The sequence below is a fragment of the Dipodomys spectabilis genome, unplaced genomic scaffold, assembly GCF_019054845.1.
Source record: "Dipodomys spectabilis isolate Male_0828 unplaced genomic scaffold, ASM1905484v1 ptg000095l, whole genome shotgun sequence".
Classification (NCBI taxonomy): domain Eukaryota; kingdom Metazoa; phylum Chordata; class Mammalia; order Rodentia; family Heteromyidae; genus Dipodomys; species Dipodomys spectabilis.
Genome location: NW_024870772.1, coordinates 28,553,505 through 28,577,102, shown reverse-complemented (window position 1 = coordinate 28,577,102; position 23,598 = coordinate 28,553,505). Strand labels below are relative to the sequence as shown.

The 23,598-nt window shown below is 38.8% G+C and overlaps 1 protein-coding gene across 1 annotated transcript in view; it reads right to left on the bottom strand.

Annotated features, from left to right (window-relative positions):
• Positions 1-23,598, bottom strand: part of LOC122112870 (phospholipid-transporting ATPase IB) — a 421,079-nt gene that overhangs the window by 355,811 nt on the left and 41,670 nt on the right. The window contains exons 7-15 of the mRNA XM_042685833.1: positions 21,737-21,806; positions 18,890-19,017; positions 17,465-17,576; positions 11,966-12,131; positions 9,123-9,250; positions 7,980-8,057; positions 5,850-5,938; positions 5,242-5,286; positions 3,422-3,497 (exon numbers count right to left, since the gene is read on the bottom strand). Of these exons, the coding sequence (XP_042541767.1) occupies positions 3,422-3,497; positions 5,242-5,286; positions 5,850-5,938; positions 7,980-8,057; positions 9,123-9,250; positions 11,966-12,131; positions 17,465-17,576; positions 18,890-19,017; positions 21,737-21,806 (892 nt within the window). The remainder of the gene's footprint in view (positions 1-3,421; positions 3,498-5,241; positions 5,287-5,849; positions 5,939-7,979; positions 8,058-9,122; positions 9,251-11,965; positions 12,132-17,464; positions 17,577-18,889; positions 19,018-21,736; positions 21,807-23,598) is intronic.

Sequence of the window (23,598 nt, the reverse complement as noted above, 5' to 3'; positions counted from 1 at the left end):
ATTTGTAACTTAAAAAAAAATCTTCTACATTTCTGAAATTGTTTTGTATAACAAATTGCAGCCACAACGTATTTTAGTAATGTATAGATTAAAAAAGAATTTTCCTAGCCTCAAGCCTGTAATTCTAGCTACTTGGGAGGCAAAGATAAGGGAATTGCAGCTGGAAGCCAGCCTTGGGAGCAGAGGGATTTCACTGGAGAACCAATGGTTGAGAGCATCTGCATCTGTCATCCCAGCAGCAGGAGAAAGCACAAGTAGAAGGACTATAGTCCAGACATAAAATGAAACCCTAATGCTGAGTGTTGGTGGCTCATGCCTATAAATGTAGCTACTCACAAGGATAAGTCCAAGCCAGACTGGGCCGGAAAAATCTGTGAGATGCTTGTCTCCAACTAACCACCAAAAAGCCAGAAATGGAAGTGTTGCTGAAGTGATAGAGCACTAGTCTGGAGGAAAATAGCTCAGGGACAGTGTTCAGGCCCTGGCACCAAAAAAAATGAGACCTTATCTCAAAAATAACCAACCTAAAAAAGGACTAGGGGAATGGCTCAAGTGATATAGCACCTACTCAGTAACTACAGACTCTTGAGTTCAATATCTAGTACTGAAAAAAAATTTCTTAAAGGTTCAAACTCACGAGTCTGTGGCATAATGACTCTGAAGAGAGTTTCACTGTGTCTCTGCCTTGAGCACAAAAGCTCAGGAGCAGCACCCAGGTCCTGTGTGAATGTATCACACAAACCTGAGTCTCTGGTGAGTAATGCAATCAATCAACTGCAATAATTGTCCTTTGAAATCTTCTATAGGTGATTTTCTGACTAAAAGCCAAATCTTATCCTGGCAATCCGCCCAAACAAGATTTACAACAGGACCCAGAAAGGCAGAAGTGATAACCTAGGAAGAAAAAGGGAAATCCTGCAGTACGTGGAAATCTTCCCTTGGGAAGAGAGTAAGGGTTTTCTCAGGTCAAATGCTTTAATTTTCCTCTATGATCCAAGACAATCAGGATGAAATGTGGGACATGCATAACTGAATATCCTCAAATGGTTCTTCTGTCTCCCCACCTATATTTTGGCCCAAAAAAATGAGCAAGTGGTCTAATAGGCCCTGTGTTTAAAACTGCTGAAAACATCCATTGTGTAAATTAAATCCAACACCAAGTCTTCCAAAAGAAAAATACTGAGCTATATTCTTCCTTATTTATAGTGAAGGAAAACGTTAAATGTGAAAGGGCTTCATTAATGCAGTAGCATGGATGTAGAAGGTCTCAGAAGGCTTTACAGATCCAAAAAGCATAAAAATATTATACCTAGGCAAGTAAGCTTTGGCTAAAAAATAGAAAATAAATTCCCAAATCAATGATGTTGTTGTACTTTTACTGAACTGTGAGTATACAGATTATTTAAATACCCCAACAAGTCCCGGTGGTTCAATACTCATAAAAATATCTCCATGTCAAGAAGACAAGAGCTGCCCCTGTCTGGCCTTTCCATTAAGAGAAAATTTAGCTCAAGAGAATATAGTTTGGATCTAGAATGTACTCCAAAGGCTCGTGTGCTGAAAGAATGGTCCTTAAGCTGGTCCTATTGAAGGTAGTAGAAACTAATGGAAAGGAAGTTAGGTCATTGGGGCTGTTACCTTTGAAGGGGATATTTGGACCCTAGCCATGTCCACTTCCTATTGCTTATTCTTAGCCATACAGAACAGCAGGTCTCTTTTGCCATGACTCCTACTATGATTTGCTACCATAGGCCCAAAGTATCAAAGCCAATCAGTCATGGACTAAAATCTCCAAAACTGTGAACCAAAATAAGCATTTGCTCTTGTTAAGTTGATTTCTCTCAGATATTTGTTATAGTAACAGAAAACTGATAACAGAGAAGGAAAAGATTTGGAAGAAAAGAAGGAGGTGGGCATGGACATGGAAGAGAAAGTCAGGAAGAAATGGTAGTTCAAGGCAGAAAAGAAGGCACACTCTAGTATTGCTGAGAACAAACACAGGAAGAGTAGTGAGACCCATTAAAAGTCTACTTCGCCCACTCCAGCCACACAGTGGGCCACCAGAGGATCTCCTTCCCTGATAAGGACTTACTTCTAGCCTGTGATGTCTTTGCCACTCTACATCTGTTTGGTGCAAATACCATTCAGTGTGGGTGGGTGGCTACAATGCCCATATCTCAGCAGTCTCAGCAACCATCATACTCCTGAAAAAGGAAGGGACTCCTCTCCTAACACCACAAAATGACTTCCAAGTCTAATGCCTGTAATTCTAACTCCTCAGGAGACTAAGACCTGTATGATCATCATAAAAGCCAGCCTGGGTAGAAAAATCTATGAGACTCATCTCTAATTAACTGGCAAAATGCCAGACTGCAGATGAGGCTCAAGTGGTAGAGTACAAACAGTGAGCAAGAAATCTGAGGGAGAGCCCAGGCCCTGAGTTCAAGCACCAGTACTGGCACGCATACACACACACACACACACACACACACATACACACACACACACATGACTGGGCATGGTACCTGCCTATGGTTCTAGCTATTAAGGAGTCCAAGGTAGAAGGATCATTGAGCCCAGATTTCAGGGCCAGTCTGGGCTGCATAATAAAACCCTACGACTTACATAAATAGTAGATGGATGGGTAGCTATAAAAACTTACCCATAAAAACTTATGGATGGATAACAAACGTACATGTATCTGCTGTGTAACTCTTGTCCAGTTTTTCTATAGGATATACCAAATGCTACTTGTTATATTTTAAATTTCTTTCTTAAGGTTTCCTAGTCAGCAGTGTAGTGCACACCTGTAAACCTAGTTACTCAGGAGACTGAGATCTAAAGATCACAGTTTGAAGCCAGTGTGGGCACAAGTCTGAAAGACTCTATCTCCAGAATAACAGGCAACAAGCTGGGCTGAAAGTGTGATTCAGGTGGTATAGTGGAAGCTAAACAAGCAAGGTGAGTAAGCTTGAAGCCTTGAATCCAAGCTCCAGTACAGGGGGTGATGGGGTGGAGGGGACGATGGGGGGGTAGGGGCAAAGGTTATGTAATTACTTTTCAAGACATGACCTCCTAAACTCATAACTGTAAAGAAATAGTAGGGTGATTCAGTTTACAAAGCAACAGAAATCTGAACTCCTAAAGAAATCTGTGGTAAGACTTGATTTTAAGAGTGCTGTTGTATACCTTCATCACATATTTAAATCCAGTCTTACATTAATTAATTAATGTCCAGTGTCCACCATAAAGCATTTGCTTAAGATCATGTTCCTCAAGTACTGACGTCATCAAACTGAACCAACATCTCTTCCCAGGCTCTCATGCTACAACATTCAACAGACTACATAAGCACTGTATAAATAATGGGGACACCACAAACTATTGCATCAACATCCTGGAAGTAAAAGAGTAGACTCACATGTTGATCTTCAATGTTCTTCAACAGCCTAGGATCATCAAAGTCACAGGAATCACTAGGGGGTGGAGGCATTCGACTGTAAGAGAAAAGAAAAGCTAATCATTCTATTCAAAAGTTCCCATAAGCCATAGGTTACATAGGATGCATAGCTTCCTTTGTTTGTGCTAACTAGAATATGCTTATAAACCTATAAGTAAATAAACTGGCTAGTAAAAGACAAAAAAATATACTTATACATGATAAAATATACAAGACTCTGGACATTCACACAGTGAGACCAAAAGAGGGCACTCTTAGTAGAGGATCACAAAGGCTCAAAAGCTATGTGCATATGATCATTTTAAATGATATTTATTGAAACAGAAACAAAAGATTTTTGTTGTTTTGGGGTTTTTTCTTGTTTTTTTCTCCTTTGTCCCTTTGTCTCCTTTGTCCTTTTTTGTTTTCTTTACCTTTTGTCTTGTATGTAAGTTTATCTGTTTGGGGGAGGGTAGGGAGGAACAAGAAGTCATGGGACAAACAATGAAGGAATGAAACAGTGATACTTACTAGACACCATGTTGAAAATGAACTAAACAATTTAAAGAAACAAAGTTGGGGCTGGGAAGTTGGCTCAGTGGTAGAGTGCTTGCCTTGCATGCCTGAGACCCTGGGTTTGATTCCTCAGCACCACATAAGCAAAAAGAAAAAAGCTGGAAGTGGTGCTATGGCTCAAGTGGTAGAGTGCTAGCCTTGAGCTGAAGAGCTGAGGGACAGTGCCCAGGCCCAGAGTTCAGGCCCCACGACCAGACCCAAAAAAAAAGAAAAAAAAAAAAAAAAAGAAATAAAGAAACAAAGTTCCTGTAAAGGTAACTCAAACCTAGTAAGAATCTATGTTCAAGAAGAACCATGTTGCCAAGAATGGTGGCTTAAACCTGTAATCTCACCTGCACAAGAGGCTGGGATCTGAGGATGAAGGTTTAAAGCCAGCCCAGGCAGGGCAGGAATCGTAAATGTACACGACTAGCATACTACTAAATAAAAGTAAAATCCTACATGCTGTAGGATTCTAGCTACAACATTCTTGTAAAGGCTAACTATAGAGACAATAAAAAAATCAAGTTTCCAAGAAGTTGGGGTTCTGGGAGTTGACTAGACAGAATAGAAAGGACTATATAATACTTCAGTGATAAATAGGTATTCTACTCCACGTGTCCACACTCACAGAATATGCAGCACCTGTTAAGTCTTTGAAGTGTGGGGCGGGATACAGTGGCTCATGCTTATTATTCTAGCTACTTAGGAGGCAGAGATCAGAAGAGTTGAAAAAGACTAAAAAATTAGAGAGATTCCCTCTCAATGAAAAATCTGGGTATAGTGGCACATGCCTTTTATACTAGCTACAAAGGAAGTATAAGTATGAAGAACAATTCCAGGCCAACCTATGCAAAAGTTGTGAGACCCTACCTGAAAAAAGTAACTAGAGAAAAAAGGGTTGGGAGTAAGGCTCAAATGTTAGAGTGCCTGAGTAAAAAGCCAAGATCCTGGGAATAGGCAGGGTTGAAATAGATTTGGGGAGAATAATGGAAGGGGTGACAGTGATCAAGATGCACTGTACTCAAAAACTGACATGTCGAATTGAAACCCCTTTGTACAAGTACTTCATGACAATAAAAAATCTTACTTTGGTTCAGTTTCAAAATTACTTATATAACTTACATTTACATATATAAATATTCAGGTGGGAAGTGCTAATATAAAATTCTGGAGCCTAAAAAAAAAAAAAAAAAATTCTGGAGCCTGTGTCACTAAAGCATCAAAGTATACTAGAATCTACTTACGAAAAATCATCTGAGGATGGCTCTCGTGTCAGTTCTGGGAAGTGACTGCCAGAGAAGGAAAACAAAGGTCACAACACTTTGATCAAAGCACAAACATCCAGATAAAAACATGGGAAAGAAACTGCGAAGGATTAGATTTAATACATAGACCTACATCCCTGGGACTTCCTACTAAGTTCACACTTACAGAAATCATTTATATTTTAACTGTTAAAATTCATATTTTTTTTTTGGTTCCGGTCGTGGGGCCTGAATTCTGGGTCTGGGCGCTGTCCCTCAGCTCTTCAGCTCAAGACTAGCGCTCTACCACTTGAGCCACAGCGCCACTTCCAGCTTTTTTCTTTTTGCTTATGTGGTGCTGAGGAATCGAACCCAGGGCCTCATGCATGCAAGACAAGCGCTCTACCACTGAGCCACCTTCCCAGCCCCTTAAAATTCATATTTTAACTGTTCATTTTAGACCCATTCAGTCTTAAACACATTTAATAGCAACTACCTATCTAAATTTCTTCTAAATACCAAAAAGTCAAGATACTTGACCAACTAGCTGAAAATAAATTAATTCTGTTGGAAGCATACAAGTGAGCTTTCCAGGAATAAACACTCACCCATAGGTTACCCCAGCAATGCTGCATTTCTTGAAGTTCATGATGTTGCATGTCAGAGTTCCAGTCTTGTCAGAAAACAGATATTTTACCTAAATTTTAAAGAAATGCACATCAAGAAGATAATAAGATGAAAAGATCAATAAATGAAGTCATCCACAATTTTTATTTCTTTGAAGAAAATATTTATTTATTGAAAAGAACATTTACAAAGGTGTTACAGTTATATAATCAGGTAATGAGCACATTCCTTTTTGAACAGTATCACCCCTTCCCTCACTTTCTCCCAGTTTTTCCCCTCTTCTCCCCTCCCACAAGTTAGTTCATTTTCAATATGGTGTCTAGTGAGTCTCTCTGCTGCATTTGTTCACCTTTGGTCCTACCATTTTTGTGCTCCCCCTTATCTTCCCCAAAACAGCTATGCTTACAAACAAGACAAAAGGGACAGAAAACAAAAAATAGAAACAAAGGAAAAACAACTCTTGTTTCCATTTCTTAGAGTTCATTTTGATAAATATAATTTTATATGATCATATGCACATAGCTATTGATCCTTTGTGATACTCTTCTAAGAATATCCTCCTTTGATCTCACTGTATGAATGTCTAGAGTCCTGTAAAGATGTCCTCTAAACAAATGAATACCCCAAAAACTTAATGTTTAGACAATTCATAAATCTTTTTCTATAACTAACCCTATATAAAAATTGTATAGAAATGTGCCAAGGTACTGAGCACAGTGGCTCATGCCTGTAATCTTAGCTACTCAGGAAGCTGAGATATGAGAATGGCTGTTTGAAGCCAGCCTGGACAGGAAAATCTGTGAGACTCTTATCTATAATTAACCACCAAAGGGTTAGAAGTAAAGCTGTGGCTTAGCTGTTAGAATGCTAGTCTTGAGGAAAAACTTACTCTGGGACAGCAGCCAGGCTCTGAGTTCAAGACCCAGGACCAACACAGAAGGAAGGAATGAAGGAAGGAAGGAAGGAAGGAAGGGAGGGAGAGAGGGAGGGAGGGAGGGAGGGAGGGGAAAAGGAGAGAGAGAAAGAGAGAAAGAAATAGAGAAAAAGCAAGCAAGCAAGAAAGCAAGAAAGGAAAGAAGGAAGGAAGGAAGGAAGAAAGGAAGGAAGGAAGGAAGGAAGAAAGGAAGGAAGGAAGGAAGAAAGGAAGGAAGGAAGGAAGAAAGGAAGGAAGGAAGAAAGGAAGGGGGAAGGAAGGACGGAGGGAGGAAAGGAAAGAAAAAAAAGAAGTATCTATATGATACTTCTTCTAGCTCTCAGATGAATGAGCACTCTCACATGCCTCTTCACAGAGGGTTGCTGAGGAAGTGGAGGGGGAAGTAAGCCCAGGACCAGCAAAAATAAATAAATAAAAATAATTCTTCATACCAATTTCAGTAAAAAATACAATTCAGGTGAAGATGAAGGGATTGAGGAGGAGAAGAAGAGTTTGAAATATTCCAAAAAAAATGTTGCCTCACACTGATAGCTCAAGGCCATAATCCTACCTACACAGGAGGCTGAGATCTGAGGATCCCAGTTTGAAGCCAGCCTGGACAGTAAAGTCATTGAGACTCATCTCCAATTAACCACCCAACAGTTTCAAGTGGTTCTAGTGGTTAAAATAAAAAAAGCTAATGGCGGATCTAGGCCCTGAGTTCAAGCCTCAGTACCAACATACACACACACACACACACACACATACACACACACACATCCAGAGAGAGAGAGAGAGAGAGAGAGAGAGTGCATAATCAGGGCTATGAAAGGAATACATATCCCTCAAATAACTTCCACGTTTTTACTTTGTGGAGTTACTCAAATATCTGAGAATCTTATTCATTACTTGCTCTGTCTATTGCTTCTGAAAAATACTTTAAATGGGTCCCATATTCTTATATTGTTCTATGCTATGCTTTATGCAGGTAATGTCCAGATAGCAGCCAGGTTTCCAAAACCAAGTCTAAATTCGCACTTGCATTTATTCATACTTTCAAATAATATATACAGGTCTTTAGATGGCATCATCACATTCATTCATAACTATTCTTGTAAAATCTCTCCATGGTTCTGCTATCATTCATCTTCCCTCCTGCTCAGGTCTCTGTTACTGAAGTTCCCAAAGAGGTTCTCACCTGCCCAAGCTCTTCATTAAGGTTTGACGTCCTTGCCATTGCAGGAGTATCATTTCCTATGTAATACATATCTGTGTCCTGAGAGAGAAAAAGAGAGACAGAGAAAAAGACAGGAGAGAGAGCTCTTTAGAAATTATATACCATTAATATTTCATTCAATTTAACACAGAAGCTAAAGACAAGTACATTAAAGCCCTTTCATTTTAATAAAAATGTTAATTTTTAATTTGGGGGTGAAAAATACAGTTACTATTGGGTTAAAAATACAGCTTGTAAACAAGAAGGGGAAACATGATGCTTTCTATTCAGATCATTTTATATAAGATAATAATTTTATGACCCAGACTAATTCATTAGCCTGGGCTCAGTTACCTCATCCACAGGAGTGTTGTGATGATCACAATCAGATGTATATAAAAGGCTTGGTCTGGCTGGGCGCCCATTGCTCAGGCCTATAATCCTAGTTACTATAATCCTAGTCTGGGATATGAGTATCATGGTTCAAAGCCAGCCTGGGCTGGAAAGTCCATGAAACTCTTATTTCCGATAAACTACCAAACAACAGCCAGAATTATAGCTAGGATCTAAGTGGTAGAATACTAACCTAAAGGAAAAAAAAGCTGAGCAACAGAGCCCATGCCCTGAGTTCAAGGCCTAGGACCAGGACAAGAAAAAGAAAAAAAGAGATCTGGTCTGCAAATACTGATTGCTAATATGCAGACTCAATGACCATGGCAGTCCCTTAAAACCCATACCTTCACTCATAAAACTAACTGCAAGTTTACTGTCACAGTGAATTTTGTAGTTCAATAAAATTCACAGGAGCACAGCTAAGAGGTCTTTTCCTTAGCACTAACGAGACTTTAAAGGTAGCCAAAGCATGGAAAGGCACCCATTCCTCATGCCTATAATTCCCACCTCTCATTCTAGTTACTCGGGATGCTAAGATCTGAGAATCACAGTTTAAAGCTAACTCAGTCAGGAAGGTCCATGAGACTCTTATCTCCAATTAACCACCAAAAAGCCAGAAGTGGATCTGTGGCTCAAGTGGTAGAATGCTAACCTTGAGTAAGAAGGCTCAGGAACAGGGTCTTGGTTCTGAGTTCAAGACCCAGACAAGCACAAAAGAAAACAAAAACTTACCCAGTTTATAAAGAGGGCTTGAGTGTATTTCACAACCTCAAGAGTCACCAGCAGACTGATGGGAATGAGATTGTTGTATAAGATGATGAACGTCAACAGATTGTAGCCAAAATTATCCGAGCTTGTGTCTGTGCAAGGAAACAAGAGCTCCATATAGGCTTAAATGGTATCTCCATTTAGTTTCTTTTCACTTGGTTATTCAGGATTTTTTTAATCTAAAGGAGGTTCACAACAGAGCCATGTGCCAGTGGCTCACACCTGTAATCCTAGATACTCAGGAAGCTGAGATCTGAGAATGACAGTTGGAAGCTAGAAGTGAGACTATTATCTCTAACCACCAAAAAGCCAAATATAGAGCTGTGACCCAAGTGGCAGAGTGCCAGTCTTGAGTAGAAAAAGCAAAGTAAGAGCAGGAGGCTCTGAATTCAAGACTCAGTACTGACACTAAATAAATAAATAAATAAATAAAAATTCACAGCATAAGCCTATCATTGGCTTGTTTAGAGATACAAATAGTATGCACCTGCTATGTATCAGACTGCAATAGTACAAAGACTATTCAGACACAGCCCTGAAGACAGAGCTGACTGTTCCCTGGAGGTTAGAGGCAAGAAGAGGAAGCAGACACAATTTGCCCTTCCTTGTGGCCATACAGTGGGATACAGTTTCTACAGGAGTGTTCATTTGACATTGTGGGAATCAAGACAGGACAATATTTAGGGAGAAAACAGAAGTCCGGGAATGGAGATTAGGAATTTGTAATGGCTTCAAACCACATCAGGAAAGTAAGTCAAATAGTAATGGTTTGAATCACTTAGAGCTCTGGAGAGTGGTTGTGATGAACAAATAAGGTGCCAGGAAAGAGTAAGGTGATCAGATACACATCAGCCAGCATTCCCAACATCCTTTCATTTTGAGGCAGGGGAGGGGAGGGGTATGTGTATCATTTACTTGGGGTTGAACACAGCACCTTGTGCATGGTAGCAAGTGATCTACCACTAGAGCCATGAGCTCTTATGTTCTATGTTTTGTTTTGGAGATAAAGTCTTGCTTTTGCCCTGACTAGTCTCAAACTCTCAATCCTCCTGCCTCCAACTCTCATTTCATTTTCCACTTATCAAGATTTCCACTTGTCCAGCTGGTTCCCTTTTTCTCTGACATATTACTTTGCTATCTGGTTCTTCTACAGAATTAAGTAGTTATCAGATAGGAGCTCTAAATCCCAACCATTGTGAATACATTTATTTAGACATAAATATCAGTCTGACAATAAAATTACATAGTAATAAGTTTCAATTGTCTGATTTTGCACTCCAGCCCCAATGCATCATGCCACTACATACAGTGTCAAAGAGTAAAGGACAACTGAGGTAAAAACCTAAAACCCAAAGTGCAAGAAACCTAGAATGACCCAAAGCCAAGAATCTGGAGAGAGGTCTATAAAAGAATCTCCACTCCTGAATAAAAAAAACATTCAGCCACATGGATGGCTCATACCAGTAACCCTAGCTTCTCATGAAGCTAAGATCTAAGGATCTCAGTTTAATGTCAGCTTGGGCAGAAAATTCTGAGACTCTTATCTCCAATTAATCAGCAAAAGGCCAAACTGAAGGTATAGCTTAAATGGTAGAGCACCAGTCATGAGCAAAAATGTGTAGCAAAAGGGCAAGGCCCTGAATTCAAAACACACAACAATTTGGCCAAACAAAAATAACCAAAAAGAGATGAGAAAGAACAGAATCTGATGGGAATTGAAGTCAATGATCCAACAATGTCCTGGCAGCTGGGGGGATGGTGAAATTCAAGTGTTCATTCCCACAAAGCCTGTTATACCAAAATGGTATTGGTGCTGTCTGCTTACCCCAACTATGATGCTGCAGAATAAATAATACATGAACCATGCTATCAGTCTTCACCTGTAAAGCATGCTCCAGATCCAAATCCAAATTATAAGAACCCAGACCCAATTAACAAGCAAAAAAGGCAGAAGTGGAGTTGTGGTTCAAGCAGTAGAGCATTTGTCTTAAGCAAACAAGCTCAGGAACAGCCTGGAGCTCAAATCCCCTGACTGGCACCAAAAGATGCATTTTGGAGTTCACTATACAGATATATATATATACAGGTACTTTGTATTAATATTTATATATAAAATAAATACACACAAAAGAGTGAGGAGACAATGAAGATATTTGAAGCAAAGCAATACCAGCTGGTAAATCATTCACATGGGACAAATGAATGGCAAACAAACAGATTAATAACAAAATGACCCCATAAACACTTTTTTCCTTTTGCTTCTTTTTTGTCTTTTTTCTTTTAGTACTGGAGATCAAACCCAAGACGTTGCACTTGCTAAGAAAGCACTTTGCCACTGAGCTACATCCCAGCTCTTTTTTATTGGTTATAAAAGTCAATAATTATAGCCCTGTACTGTTGGGATGATAATATAGATGTGCTATGTATGACAATAATAGCACAAGCAAAAGAGGAAATGCAAGTTTACTGGAGTCATGTGTTTGTCCTTTACTAGAATTAAGTTAGGGTTTACTCAAAGTAGAATTCTCATGTTATAATCCCTAAAGTAACCATACACACACCAATAAAACTAAAGAAAATATCTAAAAAACCATCATTCAAGCAAAAAGTACTCCTCAAATGTGTTCATTTTCCCTTCATCTCGTGATTTCTCGCCTGTCATTTCTTGAAAACTTGGCGTTTTATACAGCATTACAAAAGGGAAGTATAAAAATGTCACAGTCACCAATCACATATCATATGTAGACTGATCTTTTATGGGTAGCTTTGTCCTACTGCAACAAGCAACAACCCACCCCAACACTTACCCATCTTCTGGATATACCAGTTCTTGCCATCATGAGACCCATTCCAGTACAGGGCTCCCACAGAGCTCACCAAGGCCATGACCAAGAGGATGCCAAACAAAACCAGGATTTGCACATTAGTTACTTTCTCAACATTTGATCTTTTGAGAGGTGCTTTGGTAGAATTCTGTGAAAGACAGTTAAAAATCAATAAGGGTCACAGAACAGACTAAGGGGCAATGGGTAAGGAGAAAAGGAAGGAAGACAAAGGAATTTCACAAAGAAAAAAATAAAAGAGCATTTCTCTTCCAAATAATCAGTAAAATTAAATGTATATTGGGCTCTTGAATCAATAACTAGTTCTATGAAGAAAGACTTTCTACAGTTTAAAGAACACATTTTAACTCTACGTGATTCATTCAGTACATCTCGTTATTACATCTTAGCCTAACATTTGCCATATTTATTGTAGAATGCAAAAGTCACCAAAGAAAACCAGAAGAATGTTCATTTGAGAGAAACTTGAAGATCCTATACAATAAAAATCTAAAGAGACCTTCAAAGAAATAACTCAGTTCTAGACCAAATGTAAGAAATACTTTTTCCTCCAATAGCCCACTTAGAGGAAAAAAAGACATAATAAGACATACATATCAATAATGTAAAACAGAGCCAGGCATAAGTGGCTCATACCTGTAATCCTAGTTACTCAGGAGGCTAAGATCTTAGGATCATAGTTCGAAGCCAGACTAAGAAGGAAAGTCTGTAAGACTCTTATTCCAAATTAACCGGCAAAAAGTCAGAAATAGTGCTGTGGCTTAGCCTTGAGCAAAGATGTTAAGGGACAGCACCCAAACCTTGAGCTCAAACCCCAGTAAAGTTACACACAAACACACACACATCATAATAATAATAATAATAATAACAATAATAATAATAATAATGCAAATTAGATATAGGTATGTGTTTAAAATAAATGGACAGACAAAAGATTCCCCTTGGAAGAGTGTGAAGAAGAAATGAGCAGGAACAGTCAGGAAGGACCTTGTGAAAAAGAGAGAGCTGAGTCAAAAGCAGTAGATCATAGGCAGGAAGGTAACACATAAAAAACAGAACAGCATCATTCCTGGTGGGGAAATCAGCCTAACTAGAATGGACCATAGTGTTGAGGAAGGGAAAGAAAAAGTCCTCTAGACTCTACATGAAAATTCATTAGCAAAGCCCATCTTGTAATCAAAGTTGACTGGAACAATTCATGCATATGTGGTCTTGGGTCAAGAACCAGAAGACTTTCTCCAAGACTATCTTGTAAAAAGTAAAGATAATCTTATCCCGGCTAATAAGCATTCACTAAATGCACAGGCAGGAAAAAAATTACAACCTCCCCCCCATTTCAATGACCCCATTAGTTACTGACTTCTGATCTCTTCCAGTGGTTGAATTCCAGCCTGTAAAAGGGTTAGGAAAATTTATCTTTCTTCCAACAGAACAGAAACCACAGCTGACACCAATGGCTCATGCCTATAATCCTAGATACTCAGGAGATGGAGATCTGAGGATCAAAGATCAAAGCCAGCCAGGCAGGAAAGTCTATGAGACTCTTATCTCCAATGAACTACCAAAAAGTTAGGAGTTCAGCTATGGCTCAAGTGGTAGAGCACCAGCTTTGAGTGAAGAAACTAAGGGAGACTGTGAGAACTTGAGTTCAAGTCTCAGTAACAGCACAAAAAATAAAGTAAGGAATAAATAAAATCAGAAACCACCCCAAAACTTCAAGCTTTAACACATTAACTTTGTGGAAAGTCAAGCTCCATCTACTCATTCCCTTCCCTTGACCATTTATTTCTACCTTTTACAATGAGTTTTTAATGTTAAATTCTTACTGGAGTTTTAAGTTCATAAAAAAATTCTTTTTACAATTGAAGTTGTAAAAAGAAACAGGTCAAACGAAACATCCAATTTTTGAGAAAGCTGAAATCAGATCCAATATATTACACATTTTGTTACTACTTGAGAAAGCAGAGAGCAGAAAGTTAGAACAAGAGCTGTGGAGTTTACCTACCTGGATCTGAATCCTACCTCTATCTTTTTCTAGTTTGCTAATCTGGGGTTACTTAGACATCATGCCTCAGTTTCTTATAAAATAACAAAAATGTTACTACTCTCCTCATACTTAGAAATAAATACTTAATATGTGTGAATTACTTAGAACAATGCATGATATGGTACAGTTCATATCTGCTATAATTAATGTGATAGCTTCTCTTCACCACTAAATCAACTAAACGCAAAGAACAATGAAAAATACCTACATGTAACTACACTAAGCATGAGCCAGAAGTAACTCTGAAGGGTAGAAGGCAGAGAAGCTCGGATTTAAGAATTGTAAAGCAATGCAGTTGCTGTTCTATGGTCAAACATTACAAACACAGATAAAGTGTTCCTTCAAGCTGGGTATTCCTGGCTCTCGCCTGTAGTCCTAGCTACTCAGGAGACTGAAATCTGATGATTGTGGTTCAAAGCCAGCCTGGCCAGGAAAGTACATAATACTTTTCTTCCAAATAACTGCCAAAGAAATAGCAAGAAGTGGAGCTGTGGCTCAAGTAGTAGAGCACTAGCCTAGAGCATCAGTATACAATGAAACTAGAAAAGGGCTTAAATTTGTAATAGGTACAATCTGAAAACTAGTCTTGGGGCCCTGCCTAAATCTAACCTCATCATTCATGATGAGATGTTGTCACTTCAACATAAAAGGCAGTGGTTTGTGGTCAGTGGTGCTCCAGGTATTTCATCAGACACTGGGCTGTAGAAGTTCAAGGTTACTTAATAGATGGCAGAGCACTAGCCTATCCATTCACACAAACTACTCTGTAACAACAAATTAAACATTATAATCAGCTGCTGTGAAGGAATGAGAATCAAGCAGGAAGCTGGATAAGGCACATCCTAGATATGCTGAACCATCCTGATCTAACCAATATTTGTCTCTCAGCATTAACTAACTGTGGGAACCCTAGAGCTCTGTGAGGGTTTTAGGAGATTTGACAGTGTGCTTGAAGTATGAATGATATCAGGGGAATATCCTGGTTGTTTATCCTATCTCTAAAGGCACAGGCTTATGCGAGTTTGACCTTTTTCATTAATTCCTGTCAAAAGACAGAGTTCCAGTATATACAAATTTTAGTGAGGAAATTCCTAGATCCCTTGCTGAAACTGTTTAAGTACTTTCTGATTTATTTTTGTCATCTATCCCCTGGAATGTGTCTTTTTGTCTATTTTCCTGGAACTCCCTTGTTTGCCCTGGGCTAATTTGAACTTATAATAGCAGAGGTTTGGGGAAAGAACAGTAGCTTAACCATATCTGTCAGTAAAACTTATTCCTCATCCCACGGTGGTAATTGTAATATTAATTATTTAATAAACAATATTCTGAGATATCACTGCATGGGCACCTCTTTATCTGTCACCCCAGAATCTGCTAGGTCTGAACTAGCAATTATCTATTCATTTTTCTACCTTCCATGAAGCCCTCCTCCCTAGAGTGCCTTACATCTTCCTCTTGCTTTGTGAACTCTCCTTCTGCTCCTTGCCTTACCAGGCCAAATCCTTCCCCAAACAAAGAATATTTCCAGTAAGACTCAGATCAATTGGCATCTGGTGTTAATGAGTATATATTCAAGAATTTACAATGCTTCTGGACATTTGTTCCTCTAATAGTATGTTTAAAAATTCACAGATACAAGTGAATTCCCCTAACAATTCTCCTCACTCACTGAAGCCTTAAGCAACTAGCTCATGAAATTCCTCCCTCCCTCAGCCTTGCCTTTTTCAACTATCTTGGAAAGCCTAGCACCAATCTGTCCAATCCTTACTCTCTCCTGCTCAGCAACAAATGGCCTGACACAGCTTGATCTTTTACTTCATACTGCCATGGTTCAGCCTCAGGGCTCCCCTCATCGGGAACTCTCAACTTCAATTGGAAACTCAAAGACAATGTTTCTATATATTTGTCTACATGTCACTCAATAACTCTTAACAGTTATCTTCAACTTCAGGGAGTTTCTCCAGCCTTCTATTCCTACTTGCCTTCCTTGTCTTCATTGCATTAACTAGCTGGTGTGTACTGGGGCTCTATCATTTGTCTATCTTAATCATTTAACTCTTATCTTTCTATTATCTGGCTTCGAGGAGGGGATCTAAACAATAATCTACCTCCTTCCTGATATCAGGTCTCTAGCATCGCCAGCCAGGGTTGGATGACCTTCTATATATACATCCACAAGACTGTTTTTTACAATTATCCTTCTACTTTACAATATCACATTATTCCTCAGTCTACCTGGTTCCCCAAAGTATGATTTGGCTTTTTGCTGTCATATCAACATGGCCCAACACAAGACTTGGTGTATGAACACTATTTTTAATTAAGACCAATAGCCACTATGAGCTTTAGAAGTTATATAAAAATACTGGAAAAGAAAATCCAATTCTCATTAATAACTGCCACTAGCAAAATAAAATGCCTAGTGTAGTCACAAAAAATAAAAACAGATACAGCAAGACACTGACTTATATAGAATTTCAAAAGCAGGCTGACAAAATATGACGTTAATATAAACATGGGCTATAAATTCACAAACAAAATTTTGAGAAAAAACCCATTTATAGGGAAAGTGGGAAAAAATCATTTTAAAATTATATTTTTTTCTTTGGTTCAAAAACAATTGAGTTTAGTCAGGCTCAGGTGGTTCACACCTATAATCCTAACAACTCAGGAGGCTGAGATGACCACAGTTGAAAGCCAACCAGGGCAGGCAAGACTGTGAGACTTATTCTCAAATTAACCAGCAAAAACCTGGAAGTGGAGCTGTGGCTTAAATGGTAGAACACCAGCTAAGTAGCCAGACCAAGTACTAGCATACATGAAAAATAATGAGCAAAAACATTTTTTTTGGTCGGTCATGGGGGCTGAGCTCTGGACCTGGGCGATGTCCCTCAGCTCTTCAGCTCAAGGCTAGTACTCTTGAGCCACAGTGCCACTTCTGACTTTTTTCTGCTTATATGGTACTGAGGAATCAAGCCCAGGGTTTCATGCAAGTGAGGCAAGCACTTTACCACTGAGCCAACTTCCCAGTCCAATTTTTAACTGAGTTTACAAGTCTAGAATTCATTTAAATAAGAATTTATGGTAAAATTTTAATTAATGGAACGAAGAGAACTAAAGAGAGATAAAATATTTGACTTAATCTCCACTTAAGTCCAGAAGACAAAGTAAGTTAGAATCAATTGTCCCTCTTAAGTCTAACAAAGAACATTTATATTTCAGACTAAACAAATATTTGATAATAACAACAAAACTCCAGAAGAAACTATCTAAGAATAAAGCACTAGCTTTCCTAGTTTAGGTTCATAGACAAATGAGCTTCCTAAATGTGAAAGCTGCATCCCACCCTCCATTAGAACAGAAAGAAAAGGAGTAAAAAGAAGTCAATATTGTTTCTCAGCACAGAAGCATTTTACCTGCATGAGTTTGGTGTCATGTCCAGTATAAACAACAATGCCAAAGACCCACTGAGTATTTCTAAGTTGTGTACCTCTTAATAAGATCTGGTCAGGCCCAAGGGCAACAGGGCTGGAAATAAGAAACAACATTTATATTTAATGACAGTAGAACATATATTAACTTCTCCTGAAGCATAAACTCATAATAAATGTTTCCTACAGTCAAATTTGAGCAATATCCTTTATCCATTCATCAGAATGGAAAACAAAATAAGATTTTGATAGATTTTGTTTTTGTTTTGTTTGATGCCAGTACTGGGGCTTGAACTCAGAATCTGGGTGCTATCTCTGAGCTTTTTTTGCTCAGGGCTAACCCTATACCAATTGAGCCACACCTCCACTTTTGGATTTTTGGAAGATAATTGGAGATAAAGTCCACAGACTTTCCTGCCCAAGCTGGCTTTGAACCATGTTCCTCAGATCTCTGCCTCTTGAGTAGCTAGGATTACAGGCATTATCTACTAGCATCCAGCTCCAGTTTATTTTATATAAATGTTAGAGAAAATTATTTCGTATTTCCCTGTTAATACTCAGAAAAGAAATTGCTAAGAAAAGGAAAACTTGAAACATTCATTTCTGAAACTAAATTTATATTATAGACTTCTATAAGAAGAAAAACAAAAGGGATGGGAAGGGGAAACAAAGGAGGAGGCTACAATGCTTGATAAGAAATGTACCCATTATCTTGCCCATGTAATTGTAACCCCTCTGTACAGTATTTTCACGATAAAAAAAAAAAGAAAAACAAGATGCAATAAACCTCTTCTATCAAATTTGTCAAGAATGGCTTAATGATTAATCACGTGAGTGAATTTTAGTAATTTGAGACTTCCAGTTAGAAATTTGAAATGTAGAATGATTGTATATGAAGGCTGGGAATGTGGCTTAGTGGTAGAACACTTGCCTGGCATGCATGAAACCCTGGGTTTAATTCCTCAGTACCACATACACAGAAAAAGCCAGAAGTGGCTCTGTGACTTAAGTGGTAGAGTGCTAGACTTGAGCACAGATAGGCTCAGGGACACAGCCCAGGGCCTCAATTCAAGCCCCAGGATTGGCAAAAAAAAAAAAAAAAGAATGGTTGGATATGAGAAATGACAGCCAAGCCAGGCACCAGTGGCTCACACCTGTAATCCTACAGCTACTCAGGAGGCTGAGTTTTGAGGATCAAAGTTAGCCCCAGCAGGAAAGTCCAGGAGACTTTTCTCAAATTAACCACCAAAAATCTGAAAGTGGCGAGGTGGCTCAAGTGGCAGAGCACCACCCTTGAGCAAAAACAGCTCAAGGATAGTATCCAGGCTCTGAGTTCAAGCCCCAGGATTGGGAGGAAGGAAGGAGAGAGGAAGAGAAGGAGGAAAGGAGGGAGGAGAGAGACAGAGTTACCTTTTCCCATCCAAGTGCAAGGTCCCAGTGAAGTCATAGAGGTGGCGATTGGGCCCTTCACATTCTATAGTTCCAGCCAGTTTCATCAGCACTTCTCGAGTCTGCATGTCAGCAGTGTGACTCAAACCCTAAAATGTTAAACCGACAGAGAAAAATAAATGCACTCTCTCATGTTTAAAGGGCAATATCCTTCTCCAACATTCCATCAGTTATAAGGCACAATGAGCTATCTATAATACAATAATTTGGCAAATTAAATCCAGCTGCTTTTGATAAACTGCACAACAATGAGGTGCAAAAATATCAAAGATTTTAATTTGGCAAAGATGATGGTCCCATCCTTGTGCTGGGAATAACTATGCTTAAGTAATAATTAACACATCTTATAGAAGGTATGAACTATTAGCTGGCCTCTAACTGTGGTCATAAAGGTAGAATAAGGGATCCCACTAATATTGTATTCTATTTATGGGAATCTTTTAAATGTTTTGTTCCAAATATACATAAAAATATAATTTTATAGCAAACCTCATTAACTCTTTTATTTTTTTTCCTTAAAATTATTTTCTTTTTTTTATTGTGAAAATACCGTACAGAGGGGTTACAATTACATGGGCAAGATAATGAGTACATTTCTTATCAAGCATTGTAGTCTCCTCCTTTGTTTCCCCTTCCCATCCCTTCCCATCCTTCCCCCGCACCCCCCACCTAATCCTCCCCCCCCCCACCAAAGTTGTAAAGTTCGTTTTTCCACATAACGACTTGTACATCTCCTCATTGTTGCAATGGATCCACCTGTACCCCTATTTAAACGATTTGTTTTTTCCCTTCCCCTCCACAAATTATACCAACCTCAAATACAGTGAAAGCAGGGGTTATACAATGGGGGAGGTACATACAAAGCAACAAAGAAATAATCTTATAAATGTGTTAGAAACAATCACCTGAATCATTAACTCTTTTAGAGAGGATGATTCTGAGGTTCAAACTCAGGTTCTCATACTTGCTAGGCAGGAGCTCTAACACTTGAACCATGTTCCCAGCCCTTTTTGTTTTAATTATTCTTCAAGTGAGGTCTTATGATTCTGCCAGGGCCATCCTAAGACCATGATCTTCCTACATATGCCTCTTGCCTAGCTAGGATGACAGATGCATACACACCCAATTTATTGATTGAGATGGGGTCTCATTAATCTTTGCCCAGGCTACCCTGGAGCCATAATCCTCCCACAATCTTCACCCCATGAATAGCTAGGATTATAGGTATGAGCTACCATGCCTGGCCAAATCTTTAAACATAGAAGAAAACAATCTAAAGAAATATATGTAAACAAAATTACTGAATTCAAGTTTATGTAACAGAAAAAGAGTTGAATGTTAAATTTTTATTTTTTTATTTTTATTTTTTGGCAGTATGTAGGTTTGAACTCCAGATCTCATGCTTGCTTGCTTGCTTGCTTGTTTGGCTGGCCTTCTACCAATTCAGCCACACCTCCAGCTGAATATTTTTGGGAATAGAGTCTCATGGACTTTCCTGCCAGGGCTAGCTTGGAACAATGATCCTCAGATTCCAGCCTTCTGAGTAGCTAGGATTGTGGGCATGAACCACTAACACTCAGTTTAAAATGCTTAAAATTCTTATACTTTACAGACTACTATTCTTCATATTAGAATAAAATGTACTATAAAGTAAGACAAGTATGAAGTTACATTTTGGGGCCATTTTAAAACTGCAAGAAGATAGAGGTTTTGTTTTTAAAAATCTTTAAAAAACTTAAATTTTATCACAGGCTATTTATGTATAGAATATAACTCAGTTTTGGAAAAGTAACTGAACCAGAGAATTAGAGTTGAAATTGAAACATTTTCAAATTAAAATTCATGCTTATTTTATACAGAAGACAATGTTAAACATAAGGAATCTGTTTTATGTAATAAGTAACACTGTTAAAAACAAGTTACTTAGCTTTAGGGAGGTTTTACTCTATGCCTTGACAACTTGGAGTATCATGATGCTATAAATAGCAGTCTCAGAACACAATAGCAGGGCTTAAACTGAGGGCCTAGGCACTGTCCCTGGGCTTTTTTTTGCTCAAGCTAGTGCTCTACCACTCAAGCCACAGCTCCTCTTTTACTTTCTTGGAAGTTAATTGGAGACAAGAGTCTCACAGACTTTCCCAGCTGAAGTGGCTTCAAACTGTGATCTTCAGATCTCAGCCTCCTGAAAACTAGGATTACAAGCATGAGTCACTGGCACCTGGCCTGAAGTTATTTTTAAATAAATAGAAAACCTGTATTTTTAAGCTAAAAATATGTGTGTATGACTAATATTGTGTGTACATATTATGTATGTATGTACATATATGAACATGTATATGTGTGAGCTGTTGTCTCCCACCTGTGATCCTAGCTACTCAGGAGCTGAGAGATGAGAATCACAGTTCCAAGCTAGCTCAGACAGGAAAGCCCATCAGATTCTTATCTCCAATAATCTACTCAGAAAAGGCCAGAAGTGGCACTGTGGGCTCAGAGTGGTAACTAGCCTTGAGCCAAAGAAGTTCTGGTCCAGTACCTAGGCCCTGAGTTCAAGCCCCTAAAACAGCACAAATTTTTTTAAGTTATTTGAGGAAAGGAAATAGTGTATGTAATATACAATACTGTATATAATATATAGTATATTGTTCACAATTCATACAAGATTCTACAATTGGAATCTTATTTCCAACAAACTTTAGGACTGAGGCTTTGTCTATTCCCTGTGTCTGCTCTAGACACTGGCTGGTACATAAGGGGCCATATTTGCAATTTCAGCCTCTATAAAACCATAAATCATAAAGGTGACTTTACCTGACGTATTTTAAGGTTGGTTTCCCCATCTAGATTAGCTGTTTCAACATAGCACATTGCCTGAGGTTCACTAAGAAGAGGAACAAAGAAAAAAGGCCAATTTGAATAACATCCTTTCTACAAATTCACAGCTCATGAAATCTCTATGCACAGAAACGGATAGGCAATTCAAATATATTGTCATAAACCACCACTTTAGAAGGTATAATTGATGAGAAAGGAAGATGCACACTCTTCTTCAGTGCCAAACACTAATCCAACATTGCATATCCAAATAATCTACTTTCATGGGTCCACTTAATGGCCATTTGGTCTCAAGCAGATAGAAATGACTTCAAGTGGATGAGACAGAGAGGGATGGGTTGACTAAGACCAGTGATACACCAGCAAAGATCCAGCCACTGCAGGGGTAGGAGGAATTCTCAAAGGCTGAGGCTGGATCTCCATTAGACAGAAAGACCTGCCCAAGGCACACCCCCACAAACTAGTGTTTTGAAGAAAATTACAGCCATCAGAGTTGAAAGATCACTATACATGCTTGGCAAGCCTTAGTGTTCCCAAAATTTGTTGCAATGTCAAAAGATAATTCTTAAATCAAAACATCTAATTTGGGGGAGAGGGATGTATGCTGGTACCAGAAGTTGAACCCAGGGCCTGGGCATTGTCCTATAGCTTTTCCACTCCAGGCCGGTTTTCTATTACTTGAGTCACACCTCCAATTCCAGCTTTTTGCTAATTAATTGGATATAAGAGTCTCATGGACTTTCCTGCCCAGGTTGGCTTTGAACCATGGTCCTCATATCTTAGCTTGAATAGCTAGGATTATAGGTGTGAGATGCCTGGCTAAAATATCTAATCTCTTTGATTATTCTGTCCTTAAAATTAGATGTTTTAGCCAGTACCAAACAGTTAAAGAGAAAACACAACCATAATTGGTGCTATTTCTGGTTTAGATGGTATAGTTGTAGTGAAGAGAATTAATTCTGAGACCCAATTCAATGCATTAAAATCACCTAGTAACTCATGACCTTAGCAAGTCGTTTAATCTTTTGGAGCCCTTGTTTTCTCATGTATGAACAAAGACTATCATGGGTTACTAGAAAGACATGCTATAATGTATTCTACAGACTGTCCAGCATAAATATACATTCAGATACACTGAACATCCTGAAAATCTAATTCAGCTCAGATAAACCATCCCCTATCAAATCCACATGATCTGAGAGTCACAGCCAAGACCCATAGACCAAACTATAAAGTAATTTATATTTTCATACGTCTAAAAGTTTCCTCATTACCAGTAAGTGGGTCAATCATAAATCCCACCTGTGTATATGATGTTTTTCACCCCTCCATAGGCTTTGGTTCCTATTTGTGTGTGTGCTGGTCCTGGGGTTTGAACTCAGGGCTTGAATACTATGACTGAACAAGGCTAGCACTCTACTACTTGCACCACAGCTCCATTTCCAGCTTAATTGGAAATAAGAATCTCCTAGACTTTCCTGCACAGGCTTCACAGGCTGGCTTCAAACAGGGATCCTTTGATCTTAGCCTCATGAATAGCTAGGATTACAGGCATGAGCCACTGATGATACCTTTTTCTAGGAGAGAAGATGACACTAAAACTTAGGACAAATACAGGAGAATAAAAACTAAGCATCCTCTAAAGGTCATGTCTGTGCTGTTTATGAGCAGCACTGAGTTATGCCAGATAGACTGCTGGCTAGACCCATCACATACTATGCTGAATCATAGATAAACTTCAGCCTGGAGGCTAGTGGACCTTCCCTGCTCTCAACTGTGTTGATGTCCCCATCATTGATGAGAAATCTCCCAGAATAGCCAGGAAACTAAATGAGTCA